This window comes from Onychostruthus taczanowskii, unplaced genomic scaffold, assembly GCF_017590055.1.
Source record: "Onychostruthus taczanowskii isolate IOZ18803 unplaced genomic scaffold, ASM1759005v1 scaffold3, whole genome shotgun sequence".
NCBI lineage: Eukaryota > Metazoa > Chordata > Aves > Passeriformes > Passeridae > Onychostruthus > Onychostruthus taczanowskii.
In genome coordinates, this window is record NW_024500349.1 from 3,851,530 (window position 1) to 3,877,929 (window position 26,400).

The window sequence follows — 26,400 nt, forward strand, 5'->3', positions numbered from 1 at the left end:
TCATGGGCTGCAGAGAGACAGCTGCTTCACCGTGGCCTGCACCACAGGCTGCAGGGGAATGTCAAATCCAGTGCTCAGGGCACCTCCTTCTTCTTCACTGGCCTTGATGTCTACTGAAGTTATTTCTCTCACATGTTCTCATCCTCTGTTCTGCAGCTGCAATTACTTTTTCCCCCCTTCTTACCTACGTTACCTGAGAGGAAACAGCCATTGCTGATGGGCTGGGCCCTGGTGAGCCATGGTCCATCCCAGACCCAGCTGACACTGGCACCATTAGACACAGGGTAGGATTCCTGCAGCTTCTCACAGAAACCACCCCTACAGCACTCCTCCCCATCCTGCTACTGAAGTCTTGCCAGGCAAAGCCAATATAATTGTAGAACAGGAATAAAGTCTGAAAATTAAGGAAGCAGTGAAAAGAGGCAGGCTAAGAAGGAGCAAAAAGAAACCACAAGGCTGCTGTCTTGGGAGCAACGGACACACAGAACCATCCAAGAGCTGATATGATGGTAATTAATCATCAGTGGGGCACATTAACCAGCCACTGGCTAGTAATACAGCATGTGTGGTGAAGAACCTCCCACAATTAAAAGCAGCTTTGTGTTTCAGAAATTAGAGGAAGCTACTAGAAGAATAAGTACTTTTAATTTCAGCTTTGGGAAGAAGGTACAAACTCACCAAAACTGACTCAGAAGTTAAAGACAGAAAACAATATGTGAAAGTGACCATAAAGTTAGTATTCAAAGAAAACATTCTAACAGTGAATCCTTCTGGCAGAGGCAGAGCACAAGGATTTTTATGCATGCACTCAAAAAAGCATGGACTTTTTCCTTACCATGTGACCTGAAACATATTTAACACATGACCAAACTACCAGTATTTCCTGTGTCAGGATGGGTTTGCACCCAGGAACATGAGAATATCTAACGAGATAAGAGATGTAAGTGGATATGACAGAACATGTATGCTTTCACCATGTGATTACAGCAGCCCATTTCAGTTCATACCATGTGACCAGAATGTGCTCCAAAACTTTGAGATTGAAAGGGAACCACCATAAGGAAATGGGCTACCAGTACCATTTAACCATGGCTAACCATGGTTGCAGCCTACTTTCATTCTTAGTCCAAAGGATCCTGGGGAGAATGGGCACACAGGACTTGGACATGATGAATTACTCTGGTGAGTTGAAAATTACTCTGCTGGCCAAAGTTTCTCACTGCCTGTTCTAAGGAAAATGCAGTGTGAGTAACAGAATCAAACTAACAGACTTCATAAAAAACCCTCAGGGAACAGGCTGACATGACTTTTAGACAAGTAATCTAAGAGATATACAAGAGCAGTTACTGAAAGGGACTATATTAAATGCACATCTGCAATTCAGAGGCAAGAGCGTATAACTGCAACAGGACAGCTTTCCTGACCTGAAAAATCACACAAGATTAAAAAAATAAAATGTGTGCATGGCTAAGGAGCACTATAAAAAGACAAAGAAACAGTGCCATCGTGTAGGGATAAAATCAGAACAAGGATGGTACAGAAGTGAGTTTGTAACTAGTGAAGAAGACAAATGGCAACAAGTAAAAGTTCCATAAATACAGTAAAAAAAACCAAAAGACAGAAGGCAAGGTTTATAACTTCAGAGGAAAAGGAACAAGTTAGAACTCATACTATTGTCAAATGTCTATTTCAGCCCTCAGCAGAAAAGTAAACTGTGAATAGGTATTTAAAGAAATTCCTTCTACAGGGAGACAGACGGTGAGGTCAAAGTGGAAAAGGTAACTTAAGAGTAAAGGATAAAGTTAAAGATAAGATAAAGATTTTCAAGTCAGCAGACAATTATGAAATCAGCCCTTGATGCTTAAAATGCTGACCAAAGTGACATCTTCAGAACTAAACAGATGACAAGACAGGCAGATTAGCACATATTGCTTAAAGAAGGGAGGACGACTAAGGAAAACAAAGACTTGTTAGCTTAACTTCAGACCCTGGACAGATTTTCCATCAAGCTATTGTGCAATCAATTAGTAAATAAATGGGAAGCAGATGATAAGAAGCAGCTGAGATGGGTTGTTCAGGAAGAGATTTCAACAAAACCAACCTTCTTTTACGAACTAACTCATTTCAGAGTTATAAAAAATAATACAAGTGATATAGATTTGACATATGCTCTTAAATTAGCTAACAGAACATCACAGACCTGTGTCAGCCAGATGGTGACACACGTGGAAAACTGCTTCTGGAAAAGTAACTACGGGAGGAGAACACCGAACCAGCGCAAGCCGGGCCACTGTCTGTGTGACCCCCGCTGGGGCGGGCACTTACGGGGCGCGGGCTGAGGAGCGGGGCCGGCGGGAGGCCGGGCGCGGGCCGGTGCCCCCTGGGCGGGCGGCAGCGCGGTGCGGAGATCCAGCCCGGAGCAGCTCGGCGGGGCCCTGGTCCGGGCCGGCATCTCCAGCTGCAACGACAACACCGCCCGTGACAGGAGCGGCGGCCCCACCGCCCGCCGGGCACACGGGCCCGCAGCGCCGGGCGGGCGGGGAGGCGGCGCCTCTTCTGCCGCTGCGACCCGCCCCCTGCGGCCGCTCCGGCCCCGCCGCCACCGCGGCCGGGGGGCTACGGAGGGCGTGGGAGCCTTGGTGGGTGATAGTTGGTCATGAGCTGGCAGTGTGTCTTTGCGGTCAGGAGGGCCAGTGGTATCCTGGGGTGCATCGGGAGGCGTGTGGCCAGCAGGTGGTCTTACCTCTCGGTTCGGCCCTGGTGAGGCCACATCTGGAGTGCTGAGTCCATTCTGGGCTCATCAGTGCAAGAAAAACTACTGGAGAGGGTCCAAGAGACACAACAAAGATGATGAGGGATCTGGAGCATCTCTCTGATGAGGAGAAACTGCAGGAGCTTGGCCTGTTTAGTCTGGAGAAGAGAAGACTGAGGGACAATGCATATAAATATCTCAAAGATAGGTGTCGAGGGTGGTGCCAGGTTATTTACAGTGGTGCCCAGCAACAGGACAAGGAGCAATTGCCATAAATCAAAACTCAAAAATTTCCACCTCAACATGAGGAAAAACTACTTCACGTTGAGGGTGGCAGAGCGCTGGAACTGGCTGCCCAGGGAGGTTGTGGAGCCTGCCTCTGAATACATTCAACACCCACCTGGATGCTTTCCTGTGTAACTGTGTAACTGGCAGGTTACCCTGCCTTGACAGGTGTTGGTTAGATGTTCTCCAGAGGTCCCCTCTAACTGTAACAATGCTGTGTTTCTGTGATCTGTGATAGCACAGGGAGTTGGTGTAGAGAAGGAGGGCTGTGGGTGGCCCTGCGGTGCCCTCAGCTTTGGCCCCTGTCGCTGTGCTGCAGCCCCAGCCCCTCTGGCCTGCGCAACACCCCCAGCACAGGCAGAGCTGGACCCAGGGGCTGTTGGCACAGCAGCAGCGGTGAGCAACTGGCCTGTCCTCAGCTGAGCTCATGGCCTGGAGGGCAAAACGTGCCTCCCAGGCCCTGCCCCACCTTGGCTGCCCTGGCCCAAGCCATTCTTCAGCAGGACCTTGTCACCAGCCGCCTTTCCTTATCCTCTCCTGGCAGAAGGGTACTGCTGCAACCTGTGCCAGCTGCAGGGCTGTGGAATTGTACCATCATATGTCACAGAATGGCAGGGTTGGAAGGGACCCTTAAAGGTCACTGAGTTCAACACCCTTGCAATGAGCATGAACGTCTTCCACTAGATCTGGTTGTTCAGAGCTCTGTCCAGCCTGATTGAATATTTCCAATGATGGGGCACCCACCACCTCTCTGGGCAACCTATTCCTGCATTTAATTTTTCTCATGAAAAATTAATTCTGAGGGGGTGTTGGGTGTCCCTGCAGCCCAGAACAGCTTCCCAGGTTTGGTTAGTAGGGAGGTCACTCCCCATGTTTGCTGTGTGCCCAGTATAATCTCTGTAGATGGGAGTTGTGCTCTAATTTCAGTGTTATTCAAAATAAGAAACATATGGATCAGCCACATAAAAGCAAAGCTGAGCACCAAGATCTGAATTCTACCTTGTTTGATATGGAAATTTCCAGCTGAAAACAAATGGAGCTTTTCCCAGAAAAAGCATAGCTGCTGGTTTTAACATCGTCTGATTTACCTAATAAATTCTACCTTTCATTAAGCTGTGTAGTATATGTAACAAGGTATAATTCTCATTTCTTTGTTTTTAATGCATTTCAAACTGACCAATCCATATGAAAATGTGTCTCTCATGTTGCAGCAAAAATTGATGAATGTACAGGTGATTGAAAAGAAACCATATGATGACACTTAAACACTGAAGGTGAGAGTTTTTATCTTCTGTGTGTGTATGCTGACTTGTTTCTATAATGTATTAACCAAGGACTTCAGCAAAATTAACCATGCAATCAATACAAACATTTGTTTCCACATATAATCATGACAACCATGCTGTAGAATTTGAAAAGATGACTGTGTCACTTTTCTGTTGTAGTTCAGAAGGCATTCATTACCCTCCCCAATTATTAAATAATTAATTTTCTTGATGTTGAAAACATATATTTTTAAAGTATTTTTTAAAATTTGATAAACAGGTAAAATTTATTTTGGTAAACAGAAATTGTATTGCTTGATTTTCCAAACTGCATTTTCAGCTTCCAGACACTGAGGACTGAGTTGCTACTACACAGCAAAAAACCCAAAAAGGTGAATCCATTGACAGACCACTCAGAAGTGAACTGGTGCTCTCCATGGTGAGAACTGGCATTTCAGCTCTTCATTTTCTTGTTCTAATATTCGCCTTTGCTATTGATTCAAAAGTCATTATCCCAGGCTTGTTTTTTGGTACCCAGTACAGCTACAATAGTATGAACTTAAAAATTTTAGTCCAGCCAAAAAAATATATCAAAATAAAAGAGCAGAATGTTCTTTCCTGCATTATTTGTGGCTGATTCTCTTTATCTGCTACTTTATATGACTTCTGTTATCAGAAAAGTATTTACATGAAAATGGGCACTTGAGTCACGTGCCTTAAAATGATAATGTATCACACAAAATCAGGTCAGTCACAGTCTTATAATTCTTAATTCATTTGAGTTAAAGTCTTAATAAGAAGGCTATAAATTGGAATGTATGTCATTGCTTTCCTGTGGGATTTTTTAAAACATTATTGCATGATGAAGTCTTGAACTGAAGACTCCAACGCTTAGGAGACGATCATTAGATCTGTGTTGATTCTTTTAACAAGTAGGGAGTTTTTTTCTTACGCAGGTATGTGACTAACAATGCATTATTTGTTACTTGTTTCTTGAGCAGCTGTTTGACCTTGTCAGTGCTCTCTAGCTGCATTTTCATGGGAAAGTGTCACAGGTTCTGTCCTGCAGCCTGCACTATGTAGGGTGTGCCAGCTCTGCCCCTACTCCTTCATTCCTAACCCACAACCCCATGGAACTCATTCAGTGACATTTCTCACCTGCATTGTTAATTTCTTCTCCAGTTGTTTCTCTTCTTGCTATGTGCAAACCTATCTGACATTAACCTTTGGCACAGGGGTAAATGAGGGAACTCTTGAGACGTGGTCATTTACCAGGCCATTGAACAGACACAACTAACTGGGTATCTAGTGCATTTAAAAATTAAAATTAAGGCAATTTGATAGATTTAACTTGTTCTTATGTTTTCCTTCTTCCTTTTTGAGGTTTTGCAGTTTGAAAATGCTTGTTTGAAGTTGGGACTAAAACAACTACAGCCTTCCTTCCATTGCTGTTTAACTGATCTGTTCAAACAGGAAGAGCATAGAGGGCCCTATTTTGCATGGAGATTTGCATGAGACCAAGGGTATATAAATACCTTTTATGTACTTAAGCTCTCAGCAAAATTGGATAATGTCTCTGTCGTAAGAGGATGAAATTGGATAGTTACAGTTCTCTCAAATTATGTACCAAGATCTATGGTCAGTGTAGTTATCAGGTACCCTGTTAAATGACTACCTTAAACAATCTGTTAAAATAGGAGATTATTTTCTTTTAGCAGGTGTTTTTCTTTTTTTAGCAAAGTCCAGGGCAGCATTATTATTTCTTCCTTTAAGGGATAGAACATAACAAAGGACTTTCCAAATGGCAAATGGAACAGATATTCTGGTTCTTCCTCTTGGCGGTGGGAAAGCAAAGCCGTGGGATTTCCTTGTGGCAGGAGAGTGAAAACAAACACATAAAATTTTACTTCCTATCAGGGCAACAAAACCAAATAGAATAATTTTTGGCATACTATGCTCAATACAGCTAATTTTATAACCTAGCAGAAAAATACAGTGTTTCCCAGCCAGGAACATTTAGACCAACTAATTTTTTCTTATGGCAGCCTGCAATTACTCTAAAAATAAAACTTATACTTCTTACCCATACTTTGTGAGGACAACATGAATCTGAGAGATATATTATTGTTTACTTGAAAAAAAGTGGTGTTTTTGTTGAAATAAATAGATTATTAAAAATACCACCACCTTACTATTAATTAAATTAAGAACAAAAATGAATGGTAAACACCTCAACTAAAGTCTGTCTCTTCTTTCACTTGAAAGGATTTAATTAATTTGTGATGTCACTTTTTCAGTAACTGTCCAGGTATCACTGCTTCTTGAATTCAGATCTTGTAGGATCTGAATTTCAGTAATCAAAAACAAGGAAAGAAGCACTAAGTGAAAAAACTAAAACCATTTAGATATTCTTTTGAGAAAGAGAGAAAAGAAGAATGTTATAAAGAAAAAGGAAAGGAAAAAAGAAAGAAAAAAGAGAAAGGGTGAAGGAAAGAGAAGAAATGCCTTTATAGCGCATATTTACTAAACTGTAGTTGAGAAATACTAGCAAGTCATGTGAAACAATGCATCTCTTTCTTCCCAAGAGAAATTACAAAATAAGTGTGATTCACCTAAAGTAGAGGACTACTCTTCCCCTCCTTTTCCCCCCACACAAGAAAAAAAAAAAAGTTTACACTTCTATTTCTAAAGCAATCCAAGAAAAAAAAACAGTGAGGATTGTTTCTGATTTTATGATCTATCTGATAAAATTTATTCACCAGAAAGAAGCTAAAGGAAGGATGAAAGGAAGGAAGGAAGGAAACCTTTCCTAAATTTCTCTGACTATGGTGTTCCATAGCTATTGTGATGCCCAGTTGAAGGGTTTCAGGACCTTTATTCTTGGTTTCATGTGGAGAACAAAGTCATGTGTGACCTTTCCACTTCTTGAAACATCATTTGCTTTGTGGTGTAAGAGGTCAGAATTTTTTTCTTGATTTGTGGCTGCTCATCTTTAAAGGTATCTACAAAATGAGACAGTAGGTTCTAATAGTGTGATATTATGGCTGCAATAATTGTTGGACCCAAAGTAAAGGGAAAAGTAAATTATTTTTCTAATGCAAATAATTGCATCCAGACCAAAGCTTTCAGCTGGTTGACTTCTTAATGAAGAACAGACATACCCTCCTTCCTAGTGAAGTATGGATATTGCAAAACTGAAAAACTTATTCAAAAGACACTAATACTTGCCTGAATACTAAAGCAGCTGAGGAAAACATGGGCTGGATTGTGGCTTGGCCACCATTTGACAGCCTAAGACTAGTGTGTTTTACTCTTTTAGCTCTTTGATTTCAAATTTCCTTCACAAAACCTCTGGTTTTTCTTGAGAGCAGAAGTGAAAATCAAGATAATATAATGTTTTAGTTGGAAGGGATCACAGTGGGTCATCTGGTCCAACCACCCTACCCATGCAGGATTATCCTAGAGCACATGGCACAGGATTGTGTCCAAATAGTTTCTGAATATCTCCAGTGCGGGAGATTCCACAACCTCTCTGGACAATCTGTTCCAGTGCTTGGTCACCTGTACACTAAAGAAGTTCTTCCTCATATTCAGGTGGAACTTCCTGTGCATCAGTTTCTGCATGTTGCCTCTTTTCCTATTGCTTGGCAGCACTGAGAAGAGCCTGGTCCATCCTCTTGACCCCCTCCCTTCAGATACTGACAGTCATGGATGATGTCCCCTCTCAGTTGTCTCTTCTCAAGGTTGAAGAGACTCAGTTCCCCCAGCCTTTCCTTGTAAAGGAGATGCTCCTGTCCCCCAATCATCTTAGTTCTTCTCTGCTGGATCCACCCCAGGACCTTCAGGTCTCTCTTGTACTGATGATCTCAAAATGGACACAGCACTCCAGATGTGGCCTCACCAGGGCTGAGTAGAGGGGCAGGATCACCTCCCTTGACCTGTTGGCAATTCCCTTCCTAATACACCTCAGGATACCATTGGCCTGCAAGGCCACAAGGGCACTGCTGGCTCATGGACAGCTTGTTGTCCACCAGGACCCCCAGGTCCTTCTCCTCAGAGATGCTTTCCAACATGTCAGACCTCAGTCTGTACTGGTGAGGTACTACACTGCATATTATGTATCATTATGGTGGTGAAAAACATAAAAATATTTAATACTAATGGACTAATTAATACTAAAATTAATATTAATGTAGTATCATTATTGCATGACCTGGTCATATATTAGGTCTTCAGTTAATTGATTCTGAACATGAATGGGATCATGCTGGCTGTGTAAAATATTCCCCGACAAACACAAATGAAACCATAATTCAGTACAACTTAGCACTGTAAAAGAAAAATCTGTATATTTATAGAGCAATTAAATACTAATTGAGTTCCCAGTCCTGTGAAGAATTATGTAGTAAATTCCACAAATATGAACTGAGATCAACAAGTTGCTACAGATCCTAAGAGTTAAGCAGTTTTCCACTATCAAGGCAATAGCTTTTTCTTTAAAATTTAAATTGTCATTCCTAACATTTGTTTTCCAGCCACGAAACTTACAGTAATGTATTAGTCTGAAAGATTTACTCTTGATGTAAGGGGACATAACAAACCATACTTGGTAAGACCAATAGCCTATCTAGCCCACTAATACATGTTCAAGAGCAGCAAAACAAAATGCTGTTTAAGGAGAGTATGCAATCTTGGCCACTGTATTTTGTACTCTCCTCCCAAATCCATATTTACCCTAGTGATGTCACAGGGTACATACCTACAAAGCCCTTTTGGTGTTGCTTTAGGGTCTGTTGTTTCTGGGTTTGTCTAACCTCCTTTTGAACCTGCTGATTCCATTTGCCCCCACAGCCCTCGGTGGCAGCAAGGTCCAGAATCTGTACCCTGCAAAAAGATGCACATTCTTAATCAGCTGTAAACTGATTTCCTACTATTTCTGTAGAATCCCTTCTATTCCTGGCAAGGTATATTTGGTTAAAAGTAGTTCTGTGCTTATCTTGCCCACTGTCTTCAATATTTTGTAAATCTTTATTTAATCGCCTTCCACCTTCTCCCCTCTCATGTGAAGAGCTCCCACCTTTTTAGTCTCTTCCTTTCATGCAGCTGCTCCACACTCTGCTCATGCGAGAAACACTTCTCTGTATTGCTGGGTTAAATTATCAAAGCCTAACTGTGGCAAAAACAAAGATCCAATGAGGCTCAGAGGAACAGTAACAGGCAAAGAAAGCCCAGCAAGCTGATCAATGAAAATGAAGCCAAATTGCATACTGACAAGACTATCCAAGGGGAATGACCAGATCATTGTCACTGGAGTGAAACCTGCCAGGGTCATCAAACGAAGAAACTGTTTCCCATGAATGTAATGTGAACTGAAGAGGTGTTTTTTTAAAGCTATGTGGGACCTGATATGCAAGGAAAAAAAATCTGAAAATTATTATTGGCTGTTTTAGGGAGATTGTAAGAATGTGCAAGGCTTACTGTGGGATGTTTAGGGAGGGATCAGAGGTGGGAAAAGGGTGGCATCAAGGAGGATAAGGCTGGAATAGAATAGAATAGATTATACTTAAATTATACCCCACTTCCATCTCCCAAACTTTCTGTAGGTTCACAGTTTCCCCCTGCTTCATTCACTCATCCTCACCTCATTCTAGTGTATCTCATTCCTACTTACCCTAGGTGCTTCATTTTCTTTTCCTTGCCATTGGCATTCCCCACCACCAATTTTCCCTTATGTTTTTAGCACCTTGGTGTCAGAAAGGTGTAAGAACTCAATTGTATGGAAGAGTTTCCAGGGACATTGTGCTGGTTTTGACACCAGTAGGGAGCTATGCTCCAAATACGCCACTCCCTTTCTCCTGCCTCTTTTGGTAAGGGAGGGACAATAAAGCACAGACTATGGATTGAAATAGCAATTTACTAAAAGAGCAAAACAATGAAATAAGAAACACACAATAAAACCAACAGTTGTTATTAGTAGCAAATGTATGCAAAAGAGAAGATGTTTTACCCACAAAAGGGTATTCACCACCAGGAACAAGCCCCAAGATGGCAGAGGCTTCCCGTAGCTCTGACTCCATGCTGCCTGGCCCCGTGGCTCATTTGCACCTCACAGCTGTCCTGTCTGCACCACAGGTCCATGGTCTTGGTCTGGAGAAAACAGGAAGGGAAGTCTGGTGGGTGGCAGAGGGACCAGTTCAGCAGGGTTAATGGTGACAGCCCTCCACTGCGGCAAGCCAGGTGCACTCCCTGCTCCAGCTCCCCAGCTTTTCCTGCTGAAACCAGCTCCCAGCAATGGATGATGTTTGTGGTACAGAATAAACAGCTGGGCAAGGCCACCAAGCCCCTTCTCTGTAATCATGGCAGAGGTGCTTAGGAATAACTGAGTAAGGATGTTAAACAAGACTGAATAAAACTTTGTGAGATTGCATGGCTCAGCTGCTGTGTTGGGATATGGAATGTTTCAGGCCAGGCTGATAATAAAAAATGGTAACAAATTTTATTGCTGTTCCCTTGATAAGGCTGCCTTGATGGAAAGTACCTGGCAGGATAGAGTCCATCCCAAACATTGGAGGAGCTGAACAAGTTATTGGTAAATCCAAGACAGTGAAGACATGAAGTATTTCTGTGACTGTAGGGGACAAATCTTGCTCTGAGTAACTAAAAGTCCCATTTATTTCACTGGAGATTTTGTCTCTGCAAGAACCAAATGGTGATGATTTAATATTTGAAATAGTGATATCAGCACAAGGCTAAAACTAGAGTTTGTAGGAATTTTCTGAATATAGAGTAATGCACCATCTAAATCTGGCTTCAGTTGGTTCCTTATTTTGCATAAGAAATGTTTAACAATGCTTTAGTTTCATTGTCTTTTACATAAGAATTTTCCTTTGTTTCGCACATGATGTACGTTTTACCAGGAAATAAAACAGCAATGTCTGCTGTTATTTGAAAACAACTCAGTTTATATAAAGATCATTATGAAAAGTGGAGCAATATCTGACTCTTTCCCCAGACTTCAGAAGTGGTATGTCACTGAACCACTGAAAACCTCACTTGTATTCATCTGTATCAGTAGATTTTGAACAGATGTCCCCAGAAATGCCTCAAATGGTATTTCAGGGTTGGAGAAAAGTTTTCAACTGAATAGGTTGTGCAGGTTAAACTCTACACAAACCCAGGCTCTTTATATTTATTCATTCAATTCGCCAGCTCCATGTGGATAACCAACCCTCCCATTCCCTCCGTTTCAAGGATTCACTTCAGAGTTTTCAGACTGTCCCACCAGTCATTCCATGGAATGGAATGGAATGGAGTTGTCCTCCATTTTACCCATCTCTCTTACTAAAGGTTTTGTGGATGCCAGCCTGGTCAGGGAGAGAGAAATGGCAATCGTTTCCACAGGGTTTCTATTCCCTCCTAACTTGATGAAGTTCATGGATCTCATTCAGTATCCTCCACCTACTTATTTTTACCCTTTAACATCCACTGGGCTCCTTTACTCTTTCATAAGAAAATCTGAGTGTTTTCAATGTCTTCTTTGCTCTTTTCCACAGATTGCCAATTGCCCTGTTCCTTCTGATTCCATGTTGATGCCTCTTTGCACAGCTTCATACAGTCCCAGAATACACTTTGGTCTGTCATTAATTATCAGGGAATAAATAAAGATGTGAAAAAAATGATGTGAATAAATAAAGATGTGAAAAGTCTATGGAAATTAGAAGGGGGAAATTATGATTTTAATGATGAGTGACATCTAACAATTGTTAGATTTTTAAACTAAAGTTGCACAGATACTTGAGGACTTTGAAAGTGGCTTGTTTTTTTTCCCAGTTCCAGCTTGTTTATTTTCTGAATAAATAAAGATGTGAAAAAAATGATGTGAATAAATAAAGATGAACAAAGTCTATGGAAATTAGAAGGGGGAAATTATGATTTTAATGATGAGTGACATCTAACAATTGTTAGATTTTTAAACTAAAGTTGCACAGATACTTGAGGACTTTGAAAGTGGCTTGTTTTTTTTCCCAGTTCCAGCTTGTTTATTTTCTTTTTAAGGTTTTCCTGTTAGAATATTTTTGAATGAATGAGATGCACTGTTCAGAAGTTATTCTGGTACATGCACAGGTACAGGGAAGAGAGAAGTGCCATTCAGTTTTATATATGAGTCACAGGAAAAAATAAAACAGAAAAATAATTAGAGGTGGGTTATATGGCCATTCCTTTGAGTCCAGCAATAAGATACTTCTCATCATCCCAAGTAATGGAGATATTCATGTGGAAAAATCTTTTTCAGTAGAGTACATTCAACAATAAATTGTAAGCCTGCATATAAAGACTGCACATGACTGCAAACTACAAATTTGACCATCCAGTTAAAAAATCCCCACATTTGCCTTGCTTCTTTTTTAGTAGTGAGCCCAAAAAAACAAATTTAAGGACCAAATACTTCTATCAGTAGCAGTGGTAGTATTCTACAAGTCCCATAGTAACTACACATCTTTAACAAGTCACAGCATATTTACCTCAGCAATGTACTTTCATGCTATGAAGATGAAATATACATAAAAAAGAAACAAAAAATACAAAGCAACTCAAACTTCTTTTGTATCATCTTTATTGGAAGTAGCTGTGGTCTTTTTTATGTTTAAAGAGTTTAGTTAATGGATTGGTTTTATGTATTTTCAGCTGAAAATCTCTGAAAACTTATTATGTCTACTTAATAAATTAGCCTCACTTCATCCATTCAAGTGTTAAATTTAATGTACAGAAAAGTTCAAAGAATAATGGAAAAATTGAACTCTGGGGCATCTGAATTTAATGAGACTTGTTTTAATAAAAGAAATAATAAGAAGTAATTTTGCCATCAGCAACAGAATATGCTCATGGGATCAAGAAATCCTGCCATTACTGAAAAAACATCAGTGGCAATGATAGTCATTGCCAGACACTTGCAGCAACAACAGCAGATTACATTATTCGGGGGTGGTTTCAGTGTTTTCAAAAATTGGTCTTTTTATTTTATTTTATTTTTTAAATTATTCCTTTAATGCCATTTAAAGAAAATCAGTTTAAAAGAAATTAGTTTAAATTTCAGAAATGGTTAGCATAGCATTTTGTGTTGTTAAAGGATGGTACTAGAAACTCTGGATACAGGAGAAAAAGGGAGATGTGAGATCATCATCTCTACAAATGAAACCACACAGCCCACAGTCACGTAGACGTAAGTCAGTTTTATACGGGTTTTGGTGACAATTTCTAGAGCACATTTTTGCCCACTGATTCATGGAAAGCTAAGAACATGACAAAAAAGTGAAGCAAGGGAATATTCTTGCTACTTAAGTAGGATGAAATAATGTAAGTTTTAAATTTTAGGAGCACTTGGAACTTTTCATTTAGGGCTGGTTTAAGTTAAGCTGCCTGTTTACATCATTCCTCTTTGAGTCTTTCCTACTGACATATGTAGGATGCTGGCTGTCAGGTGAAGCGGACCCATGAGTGGATCTGGCTGAATCATTCTTCTCTCTGCATTACTTTTCAACTGGATCCAATGCTCTACTCTGATGAACACATCTTCAACAACTTGCAGCACTGAAAGAACAGAGAAGAGTGGCCAAAGGGAGGGACTGCTTACAGTAAATGCTGCTGTCAACAGGAATTTGCATTACACAATAGCCAACACAGCCCTGGCTCTAGCTTCCTGAACAATGATTGTTGCTGTCACTTATTGGGAAGAGTATTCTGGATATGTGGACCTCTCCAAATGAATTTGGCACAAAATTCCTTATGCCCCTTTAACAAATTATATCTCCAGAGTTTTAATTCTGTGTCTCTCAAATATATTTGAGACATGTAACAATAGAAGAAAGGACTTTGCAGGCCTTATAGACACATTTTAAAGCCACTGTCACTAGAACAATGGATTCTTACACAAAAGTATGCCCACACATGCCTTTCCTCAATGCCCTTGCTATTCTTGAACTTTTCTTGATCTTTGATCAGTATTTCCACGGATCTTGGGTCCCTCCAAAGCTTTCTCTTCCTTCTCAAAAATCTCTGAATACTAGAATATACAGTTAAAGGTACTGTCAGGAAAAATGCAATTTCATTACACTATGAAAGTGTCCATTTTGCTTTTCACATCTTTGTTTTCTTTCCTTTGGAGGCTCGAGGCTCTTCACTAGCATGGAGAAAATGGTTCCCCTTGACTCTTTATATCAGCAGCTCTTCTAGAGTGTACTGTGCCTTTTTACCCTTTTACGCTGGATGTGTATGACACAATGGCAGATACAGCATACATTGAAGCATTTAATGATGCACAGTTTTATAAAACTAATTAGTGTTATACAAATAAGTGCCTAAAATGCACACACACATTCAATTAATGTATTATAATAGTATATAGGCCTATTAATACACTGAATTTGAAACAGGTACATAAACATAAATTAAAAGGTACATATGAACTTAGATTCATCAGTATTGAACTAAATCATGTCTGCCACAAACTGAGAAATTAAATACTGTGAATAGCATTTTCTTCTTAGCCGTATACAGGTCCTCCTCACTGCTGTATCTGAATGCCTAAAAAGCAAATCATAGAGTAATTCACGTTGAGTCCAGCCATAAATCTAACACTGCCAAGCCTACCATGAGAACATGTCCCTAAGCACCACATCTACGTGTCTTTTAAATACCTTCAGGGATAGTGAGTCAACCACTTCTCTGAGCAGCCTGCAGACTGGGAAGTGAGTTACTAAGATACAGTTTACTAAAGACTTAGAAAGCAGAGAAGAGACTTACTATGAAGTCTCAAGTTCTGGCTATAAGCATTCAGTGGTAGTTTCTAGAGAAATGGCTAGATGTGACACAGAAAACCTGGCTCCTACTTGAAACAATCAGTAGGGAAAAGCAAGCTCGAATGTTTGGATGTCATGTGTGATTTTTGGAATAGCATTTTGTATGTAAATTTCATGTCATAGAAGACACTTCTGGGTTGGCCTCTGGGCAATGCTAAAGAGAAAAGTCTGAAGTGTGCTTAATGTCCCCAGCTGAATGGTGAGCGTAAAAGGTCAGTTTGGGTAGTATGTGATGATCTTGACATTGGTTTGCCCTTGTAATTTATGTTATAAATTAAAACCATATTAACTAGTTGAAATGAATGAAGTTATACTATCTTGGACTATCTTCTGTAACAAGTGCATAGAGCTTATTACTTATAAAATATTTATTTCATTCATGGAAATATAAATGCAAATAAATTGAGCGCCATACTTTTCCTACTCTGTTAGAAACTTCTTAGATTTACATTGCAGTCCAGCCTCCTGTATTGTAGGGTTTTGGCCTCTGCCATGCATTACTGGTTTCATACATAATGCCACAGATTTCAATCTATATTATATAGGTCACCATGTCCCCAGTTACTTTCACAGTATTACACTATGTGCAAATTTAAAAAAGGCCAACTTTTAAGTTGCAATAACTGAATGGTAACAACCAGGAAAATACAAAATGTAAAATCCCTGTAGCTATTTAATTGTCTGCTATTTATGCTCCACATAAAAGAGCAACAGATTTATTAGCGCCATGTATTATATTTTTTTAGGCATATGTTGTTTTCCTGTTTGTTTTAATACCAGAGCCATTACCAATTACAATTCTCATTCAGAGGATTGCAGCAATAGGTGGCATCAACAGTCCATGTCCTAGTCAACTCTGCAGGCAGACTGGCAGAAATGTTCCTGATGTTGGGTGAAAATATTTACTACTGAATAACATAATTTCAAAACAGATACTAACAAATGAATTCATTTAAAACTTTCATGGACCTATGCAATGTAAGGAAAGTACGATTTAATGAGCTTATTAAAGTTATTAGGAAAATTTCTGTAAAAGCAAATGCATTTGGAAACCATTTAACATGAAAATCTCACCAAATCACTGGCAAGATTCAAATGTCTATTTTTAATGTTTTTCTTCCAGTCACACAATTGTGCTGGCCCTAGAGTAAACAAAAAAACACATTTACCTGATGGAGTTATCCCACTGGAATAATTTGTGCAAATAAAGTTTAGCACATGTCAAGGGCTGCAGGCTTAGGTCAAAAGCATGGAAAATTTCCAGCATCAGAAACAAAAGAATGTGTTCATGGAATAAAAAATGGGAAATGTTTTATCGTTTCAAGTAAACAGAGACACACCTAGTCCTGGACAAGATGGAAATCTGAGTCTAAAAACGCTTTTTTTAGACTGTGCCCAAGTCTCAGGATATTTACCTTGTAAAGATCCCTGTAATTCTGCTTGCTCAGTTGTGTATGTTCAAGACCTGGCAGGAATACACAGTTTCTGTCTGGCTCATATGCCAAGGTCCCCACTCTGCAGAGTGAAACACAGGCTGCAGGTGCTAAGAGGCAACGGGATGATAAATACTCTAGTTTTTGTCCCATTATAATTCTGAGATTTAATGAAGGTACACACATGGCTGTGCAAAGCAGAAAGCATTCCTGGGCTCTGTGGTGTAATAATTTTTTTACTTTCTGTGGTCATTTGGAGAAATAATTTATGTTTGTTTTTGCATACAAAAGAACTGGGATTGAGACAATGAAACACTTGGATTTTAAAAGCAATGAATCAGAAGAAAGAAATAATCAAATACCAAAGCACTGACTAGATTAAAGTGTAAAATAGATGTTTTCATTTTCTGTCTTTGAGAACAAAAAAATTGCATCAAGTATCTCATACTCCTGCAGTAAAAAAAAAAGTGAGAAAGAAACATTTATAGCAAATGTGAAAACAGAGCCCATGAGTGAACATTTCATGGCTTTGAGCATATTTAGATACATAGACAGGAAATGTCCATATTTGATCTACAGTCTGGAAGTTATGCTGGTTTGATTGGCTTGTGTCTTAGCTTCCCAACCACTTCTGATTTTTCTTATCCTCTTCCTAAAACATGGGAGGAGCAGTATGCATTTACAAAGCAGAACTACAATAGGAAGAAAAACTGCAACCATAAATGAAGGTGGTGTATACCAGATGAATTGGTTAGCATCAACCCACTTATTCCAAGCAAACACCAGTGCATGAACAGTGCATAGCAGCAGGGCTAAATATCCCATCTTGCTCTGAAAAGAGAAAGAAAATAGCAAGCTATTTATTTTCCCAACTTGGCAAAAAAAGTACTCTGTTAAGCAAATACAGAAATCTGGATGGGCCTTGACCAACATGCTCAAGTCAAAGAAAAGCAACCATTGGCTTTAAACTAAAAGGTAACAACTATAAATCAAGACTCCAACTGTCAAGACTTCTTTATGCCAGTGTAAAGAAAATGGAAGAGGAACATTTTTCAAGTATTGCTCTGATACTTAGCTAAAATACAGAAGAGATTGGAGGTTATTCCTGAAACATGCTCAATCCTGAATTTACCTTTGTATACTAAATTACTTTAATTCTGTGATAAATCATCATGTGTTCAAAACCAGATATATTAAGGGATTAATTGAATACTTGCAAAGAAAAATTTTAAGCTAAATTAAAATCACAAACTTGAGTAAGTCTAGTACTATGGCAAAAGCCCGGCAAAACTACAGGAAATTCAAGTCTTTCATTTCACTTACAGTGCTAAATTTGGCTTAGCTTGTTTACAAAATTCAGAAGTGAAGAAAATTTACTAGTAATTTTAAGCTTTTTGTCACTTAATAATCTTGTACTCATCAGTGAAGTCAAACACTGTATTTCCAACTGCTGAATGCTACAGCTTCCAACTGCTGTTCTGCTACAGAACATTATTTTTAAGTAATAAAGTTATTTGTTTATAAAGTAAGTCCAACACAGAAGTATTACTCATCTGGGTTTCTTCACCATAGTCTTTCAATAGTGAAAGCAGTCATACTTTTGGAGACTTCCTCCTGACTCTTCCCTATGCTCTGTACACTTATCTTACTTATAGACTAATTATAGACTTCAAAGAGTGTACAGAATATCAAATCAGTAATTGGTGATTATACACTTCAGATCTGCTTTTAAAATATAAACCAAATTTTCAAATTCCAGGTCCTCAGTAGATTATTGAATTTTCAGATTTTGGTGTTTGAGGGCCTGATCCAACACTTGCTTAAGTGTGGTGTGACCATACTGATGTCAGCAGAACCACCCTGATTATTACTGCATATGAGATAAGAGAATCAAGAGCAACCCAGATGCCTGGGTTAAGGAAACAAGCACAGCTGTAGCAAACTCAAGACTGGCTGGATTTGATTATCCAGCATCTGTTCTAAGATGTCTCTTTCAGAATACACTGTGTCATATGGGAACAGCATTGACTGGTTCAAGGCCACCTACTCCAAATTCAGCAGGACATGGGATGTTCCAGAGAGATAAGATACATAGAAAATGACTTCAGCACCAGAGCTAAGGAAAGGTCTCAAAGGGACAACTGCTGCTGGTCACAAAGTCAGGAGGAGAAGAAAAAAGTGGTACGGACTTGTCTTTTGTTTCCATTTTATACACTGAACACAATGGCCTGTTCTCCCAACAAAAGAGTAATGGAAAGAACATTTCTCACAAACCAGTTAACAAAGAGTATGGAACAAACTTTTCCATTGGTTTCACTGACTTTGTGTTTGATATTTCTAACTCCTAATAGCCTTAGCTGATAACACACAGTTCTACAAATGGGACTAACAACATACAGTAAAGATATTCATGCACACCTGAATGTAGTGGAACTCTCTCCAGGTCAAAGAGAGACTGACAGATGGAATTGATGTTATTGCCAACAGGGCTAGCAAAGCAAGTCCCAGAATTCCTAGAGACACATAAATCTCCATTCTCCAAACATCATGTTCAATCCAGGCATTTTCTTTTTTTTGTTTGACCTGCCAAAAGAACACCATAAAAATTACAGACTGGCACACTTGGCTGTTTGTGTTAAATACAATTTTACTGTTTTCACCATAATATTAATAAAATAAGCAAAGAAAAACAGTATTTTGGTTTGTTTGAATGTCTTTGAATATAACTGCTGTTTACTTCTGATGACAAAGCCTTCACTAGTATCTCCAGAGCAAAGGTGAGCTTTTAGAGAGAAGCATTTAGACTTCATCAGTGTCTCGGCCCAGGAGAGCCTGATTCTGAGGCCTCTTAACCTGCCTTCACAGCAAGGATAATCTTGGTTTTGACAAGGAAAAAACCCACCTATGGTTAAATACCATATCAGGGAGACTAACAACAGGAAATATATTAACAGCTCTCCTTCAGGGAGGTAATTCAGCAGGCCTTCTTAATAAAAAATCCTGTCATGGCAGTTGTTTAGCTCTATTATTTTTAAAAAACACAAATTGGTACATTTGTGATTTTAATAAACTGATGTCAAAGCTTCTCTTACTTACAACTACTTAAAACAGCACTTTGATCCTGCTACTGATCACCATGGCATAATATGACCCAAATATGATAATTTCTGCATCTTGAAGACTGAAATCTCAAGGAAATTTCTAGTAATTCATTCAAGTCAGATTACCAGTAAGGCTGATTTCAGAGTTTTCAACCGGTCTTTTGACTGTTTACAAAAACCTTAAGAATCTACTGACATCACCATATTGTGCTTTTAATAGTTTTTAATAATAAAGACTTTAGGGGTAATAAAAACATGTATTTGCAGTGTGAACCTTATATTGGAATATTCCTAATACTGCATTACTTATGGAACCCAAGGAAATAGGTGACCATTTGGAATTCTCTGGTTACAGAGGACATTGGAGAGCTTTGCAAGCCAATTACTGACCATGAGTCAGAAGCATGACTGAAATCCTATCTTTAAACAAGGTAGTGTGTATCAGTCCAAATGTGAGCCATCAGTACTCACAAATTTAGTTTGTGCAAATACAGATTACTGTGATTTAGCTCAGCCCTCCTTCACTGCTGCAAAGGTGTCTAAAAATGTTGTGTTCAGTGCTCAGTTTTTTCTGGTCCAGAGAAGAAATCTACACTAAACTAACAGTGTGTCAAAGACTTAAATGTTCCTGTAAGATACAATTTTGTGCATTTTACAGATGGAAAAAAATCCCAAATTAAGAAAATTACTTATATATACAATATACACTTGCACAGCTGTGATGACTTTTGACTCCATTACATGCTTTGGCAACTAGATCCTACTCCATCCCTGAACAGTGCTCTCTGTGAATGTACTTGAAAATCACACAAAGGCAATGAAAATGTCTTTCCCCCATCCAGATTTGGAAGGATTCTCTGAATACTGAAGGGTTGATGTTCGTGTGCCCATCATACCTGCTGGAATGCCCAGTTCAGCAGCTTGTATCTGTATGATCTTCTCATTGGATAGCACAGGCTATAGCAAGCGTGCAGCGTAGCGAAGAAGAAACTGAGAAGTCCAAATTGTTTCCTTGATACCATCCATCTATCCAGCCACCGGGGAAACCTTTTATACTTGGTGCCGAAGTACAGCTGGAAACTAGCAGCTAATATTCCTGGTAAATACACTAGTGCTAAAAGGGTAATTGAAGTCACTGGTAAAACTTTGTTTATGACAAGGATTGGAATTTTATAGAAAACGTTTTCCTTTTTGGTTACAAAAGGATATATGACATCTCTCATGGAAGTGTAAATAAATGTTAATAATGAGATCACACATGCTATCTTCATTGGCAAGTGCCACTTAGGGAACAGATCCTGCTTGCAGTGCTGTTCTGAAGTGTGTTCAAACTCACCAAAATGGTGTGCTTGATGTAAATCAAAAAGTGCAGCTGCTTCTGATGGACTGGCAACCTGCATATCCACATTCTGGAAGGGACAGAATGGAAATACAAAGTGAGTTCAAGAGAAGATTAGAAACTTCTGTAATGACAGTATTTGCCATCATGACTTTTACAACTTACTGCAGTGGAACCATATACAAAACATATGCACTGTTAAAGACAAGGTAACTTGGAAACATAATATTTCAAACAGAATAGTCAGCATTTAAGTAAAGCACTTGCAGTGTAGATTTCCCATTCTTCATTATCTGCAGTGATTTTATATATATTTTATCTATACTGCAAGGAAGGAAGGACTACATTATGTGAAGCATCATTTCAGCTTCTTATTATATAAGTTATAGATTTCAAATGTCAAATTTCAGCTATGGACTTAATGATGTAGCCCAAACACTATGCACAAGAAAGGATTAAAGGATTTTTTTTCTGGACCTTTTTTTCTGTGATGTGGAAAACTTCCTGAGTGCAATGTTGCTATCACGAAGATTCCCCCAAAGATAAATTTTATATTCCTGTGTAAAAATCCCGAATTATTTCTATGGAGTTTTGCTCATCTGGTAAGACACAATTAGAAGCTACCCTCATGTAGTTTTTAGCTGCCTCAAGCTTTGTTTATTTTTTATCATGGACTGTGATTAAATTGAATGAGATGTTCTCTATCTTTTCATCTCTTCATGTCAATACTGTGAAAACATTTCAGAATTATTTATGATATGCCAGTGTGATTGTAACACTGTCTCTGGACAAAAGTGAATCAAGGATTGCAATATTCTATGTGACATATGAGCTGCTTTTTTACAGAAACATTACCAAGTAGTTAAGATTTCCTGTATTTCTTCTTGGCATGATGTTCTGACCTGCATTCTGATCAATGGCATGATTATCACCTTCCCTCTTCTCCATTGTGGAAACTCCCTGCAAAACAAATACAGGATGTAAAACAGGTTTTGAAATGCCATACTGGAACTTTGAGGCCTATTTTCCCTCAAATTGTTTTCTTCCTTGTCCTCCACACATTTGCTGGAAAAGGCACAGTCAACTAGGGAAAGGAAAGTCTCTCCTCTGAAAATGGAAAAAGCTCAGCTTATTTTCTGAGTAAAGCAGAGAACAAGAGAGCAAAAATCAACAGAACAAAATTACTAACAAAAAATAATATTGAAGCATAATATCCTTGTCACCAGCGGAATTAATGCATTACTTCAAGTTTTTAAATGACCACAAATTAGTTTGAAACAGCTTGCATTAAAAAACATGTAAAATGTTGGATGGATTTTAAGTTCATGAGACTGTCTGATGCAAGAAGCCCATGGAGATGTGGTTCCTAATATATTTGAGGGTTTAGGATTGGTCTACCTGACAGTCACTCTGGGGCTTTAGAGGTGTATTCTCCCTTCAAGATTGTTAAGAAACGGCAGCTTTGCTCATGCTGTTCCCAGGTATTTTGGCAGTAGTCATCACCACAAGTAGCAGCAGAAATGGCTCTAAGCTATTATAAATGACAAAAAATCAGATGGCAGAAAAAGAAGAAAAAAGGAAGAGAATTAATAAACTGAAATAGAGATGTTTCTGACAATCCTAGGATAACAGGAAAGAGTATTTTGAAGAGCGTAAAATAACTACAGGGCCTGCCAGGACCTTGCAACAAGGACTTTCCAGATGTGTTGCACACTGCAGGAGGAGAGGCCCTGGCACCGTGCTACTGGAAGCTCTGCGTGCCATACCACAGGGCGACTTTCTGTGACAACCTTTAAGAAAATTACTAGGTGGCTCTTCCATGTACTTTCCTACTGAACAGCTGAATTACTAGATATTAAACTGTTTTTTCTAACTACTTATTCTTTTATATCCATAAATCTTTTGGGAGGTTGTATGGAGAAATCAGACTTTGACAATTTTCCTTCTTTTATTGTGTCTGGTTCCTTCAGTGGATGAGTCTTACAGTCTTTTACTGTCTGCTACGAGGGTTTGCTCTCTGCCAGGCCACCAGGCACCAGAAGCTAAAGTATTCTTTTCCTTAGTATTTCTCTTTGGATTTTTCCCTCCTGGTAGTCAGCTCTCCCTTTGAGCATAACCTTTCAGACAAGTGCTGCAGAGGATGGTCAATAAGAGTTCTGTCTGAAGGTCAGGCTGTTAAGCCATTCCTACACCAGCTAATGGTGTAGGAAAAAAGTTATCCTTTGTAACATATCCTGCACACAAGAAAGCATGGACTCATGAAGGCACACTTCTGTTTTTTCCCCCTATTCCTAAGGCTAGTCCTGGTGATTTTATCAAAAATCTTGGGGTATTGTGTATCTTCACAAAGCTTCAGATTTTAGAATTTCTACTTCTACATGTTTCAATGTATGTAATTTCTAGCTGTTACGATTCAAAGAATAGTTTACAACTAGAACTTAGTAGGGTGAACTTACCTGTAAAAAACCTAATAACAAATACAGTGAACTCCACACCTATTATTAAGGAACTCATAATATGAAGGGCAATCACCGTTTTTGAGGCCTACCTTCTGGCTACCACACTGTCTTAGAGGTCCAAAAGCATAATTTAGTTTGGGAAGCTCTGTAAGGAAAAGCTTGATTCACCTAGTTCTCATGCTCCTATCACTCTTCATTCAGAAAAATTAGAAACAAAGAGTCCATGATTAGTTCCAGTTAATGTTTATATTCACGAGGATGTAATAAATGATGTCGTGATGTGAACAAAAGCAACCCATGAGCTAGAACGCTAGCTGCTAATCCTAAAAGGTTTAGGATTATCCTAAATGGTTCATCCTAAAAGGTTTATTGGCTCTTTTGGGATACAATGTTTAATACAATGTTAAATACAGTGTTAAAGGTTTATGCAGCAGAAAACAAGACCAAAAGAAAAAAGAAAGTGCGTGCAAATGGATGCATGTGTTCATCCAGGGAACTATGGGTTTCAGCCATATGACTGCATGCAAGGAAACTCAAGTGTCATAGTATCATATTCCACTTGGCTTCTGACACCAGTTAACACAAAATTATTTCCCGGTAATAAGTTCTGAAAACTCTAAAAGAAGAGCACCTACAATTCACTACTCAGTGCCTTTTACAAATTGCCAGAAAGAAGTCATCTATAAGTCTTGTAAGTCATCTATAAGTCTTTTTGAAATACACCTGAAGAAAAATTAGGAGTCCTACACGAGACGGAGTTAGTCATCTAACTCAGAACTGCTGTGAAAGGAAACAGTTATATTAACGTCCATCCTCAGTGCACATCCCTTCTGCTCTGGGACGCAGCTGTCAACGAGGGTGCAGGGCGTCCTGCTGCAGAAAGCCAAGTTTCCAGTGCTGTGAGTACGGTACTGAATTTATAAATACCGAGACAGCACGCTCACTGTAACGCTGAACCATCAGGGATCCACACTGTGCAGACATTATCCCAGGAAAACATCATCGCAAGTCACTGGGAAGTTTTCCTGAGTAAGGGGTTGCAGGGCTGGTTCCACGAAAAAAGAAAAAATGGGTAAAATAAACAGGCTATGATAACAACAAGGAGGTGATGGAAGAGGTGCGGGACAGTGCCTGCACCTCTCCCTCGGCACTATCGGAAAATTACAACACGAAACTGCTGGGCATGAGCGTCTCGCTTTCCAAGTGCCCGCTGCACCGTGCAGGACGCTGTAGGCACTCGGCACGCGAGCTCATAACTTTCCCCGCTCTTCAAAAATTCTGCTGAGCTCGGTGGAAAACTGAATGAAAGCCCAGAGGGTGGGAGCAGGAGAGCGTCGCTCGGCGTTCCTCCTCGGCCAGAACGAGCCCGGGGCACCCCACCACAGGGAGCCCGAGCCCGCCGCGGGTTCCCGGCCCGGCCCGGCCCGGCCCGGCCGCGTGGCNNGGGCGGACGCACGCGGACACCTCCCCGGCGGCTCCGGGCACGGCCGGTCCCTGTCCGACCCGGGCTCACTCACCTCGGCCCGGCAGCCCGGCCTCTCCTTCCCGCCGCAGGTCCCGCCGCGGGGGGCGGCAGCAGCGGCGGCCCCGGCTCGGCTCCGTCCGCGGGGGGCAGCGCCCGGCAGCGCCGCTCGGAGGGGAAGGCGGCCTCGAGTCAACAGGGGAGCGCCTGCCGGACTCTGAGGAGATGAGAGGCGGGGGAGACCGGCTGCAGCCTCCACCTCCCCTCCCGGCCCCGCCTTCCGCGCCCATCCTGCTGCCCTCCGCCCGGCGGGTGCGAGCCGCGGTGCCATGCCCCGTCCCGAGCAGCGGAGGGCGGCAGGACGGCGCGGCCTCCCGGTGGGGACTGCCCTCCGACACCGGCCGGCCCAAAGAGCGCCCGGACGTGGGTCTGCTGGGCCCTCGGCCGGACAAAGGGCGCATTCACCTGCTCCCTCCCCGCCCCGCCGCAGGGAGGAGGAGAGGAGAAGGTGAAGGTGCCGAGATGCGGTCCCCGGCCGGCGCTGCTGGCCTCCCCCAGCCGGACCTCTGCAGGCAGCCCCGCCGCTTGTGAGGGGTGCGCTGGGGGTCACAGCACGCCCCGAGGCCCTTCGGATCGCGGGAGCCCTTGTGCTCTCCTTGCGTTCCGTTCTCTCTTCCCTGCCGGTTCCTCCAAACGGGTCACTCTCCTAAACCTGACAAAATGCCCTGTTAATCCCCGCTTCGCATACGAGCAGTCCTCACTTTATTTTTTTTCCCTAAAGTACCATGATCCTGTAAGTTTTTTTTGTTTGTTTGTTTGTTTGTTTGTTGGTTTTTAACAAACCAACATTTGTTGGTTTGTTAAATTTTAGCGATTTTGAAAAGGCAGCTGTCTCCTGAAATTTTTGTCACGCAGTAATGTGAACTATCATTATCTTATGAAATCTCTGTTTTAGTGCATATTTTGACATGTAGTGACTCCCTGACTTTGAAGAACTCGTGGCCAGTTTGTGTCAGAAATGTTTTTCTGCAGAGCTCATTGTATCCTCCTCAGGATGTCTTCACGTACATGATGCCAAGTTCCATGTCATTGTATCTTGGAAGGGGAGTAGATTTTTTTTTTCTCCTTTTCAGTAGATGTTAAATGGACGTAGACTCCAGCTGAATGGTACATCTGGAAGAAAAGAAGAGATTGCCTTAGAAGGAATAGAAGACAGAATAATTGTATTTCCTGTGTTAAAAGCTTAACTTAAAAAAAAAAAAAATTAGCATATCTTCATTAGCATATCTTTCTGTGCTTTGAATAAAGGCTATTTGCCACATGTTTCCCATTAGTTACTTTTTTTTGCAAGGGATGCTAACTTGGGGATGCTCACTTTGTGCAAGTGCCGTTTGATTTCCTTCCCTGCTCATTTTTTTACACGGTCGGTTTGGGATTTCAGGTTTCAC

General features: G+C 40.5%; 1 protein-coding gene across 2 annotated transcripts; it reads right to left on the reverse strand.

The window, feature by feature from the left end:
* Positions 1-12,945: 12,945 nt before the first annotated feature.
* STEAP1 (STEAP family member 1) lies at positions 12,946-25,338 on the reverse strand. 2 transcript variants are annotated; one of them, XM_041408909.1, is made up of 5 exons: positions 25,008-25,338; positions 21,887-21,991; positions 20,589-21,101; positions 19,010-19,174; positions 12,946-17,422 (listed from the first exon to the last, which is right to left on the reverse strand). In XM_041408909.1, exons 1-5 carry the CDS (start codon positions 25,281-25,283, stop codon positions 17,165-17,167), a joined length of 1,317 nt encoding a protein of 438 aa, XP_041264843.1. In that variant the 5' UTR covers positions 25,284-25,338; the 3' UTR covers positions 12,946-17,164. The 2 variants fall into 2 exon arrangements, with proteins under 2 accessions (XP_041264843.1, XP_041264844.1); XM_041408910.1 differs by lacking the exon at positions 25,008-25,338 and adding an exon at positions 22,430-22,827.
* Positions 25,339-26,400: the final 1,062 nt, after the last annotated feature.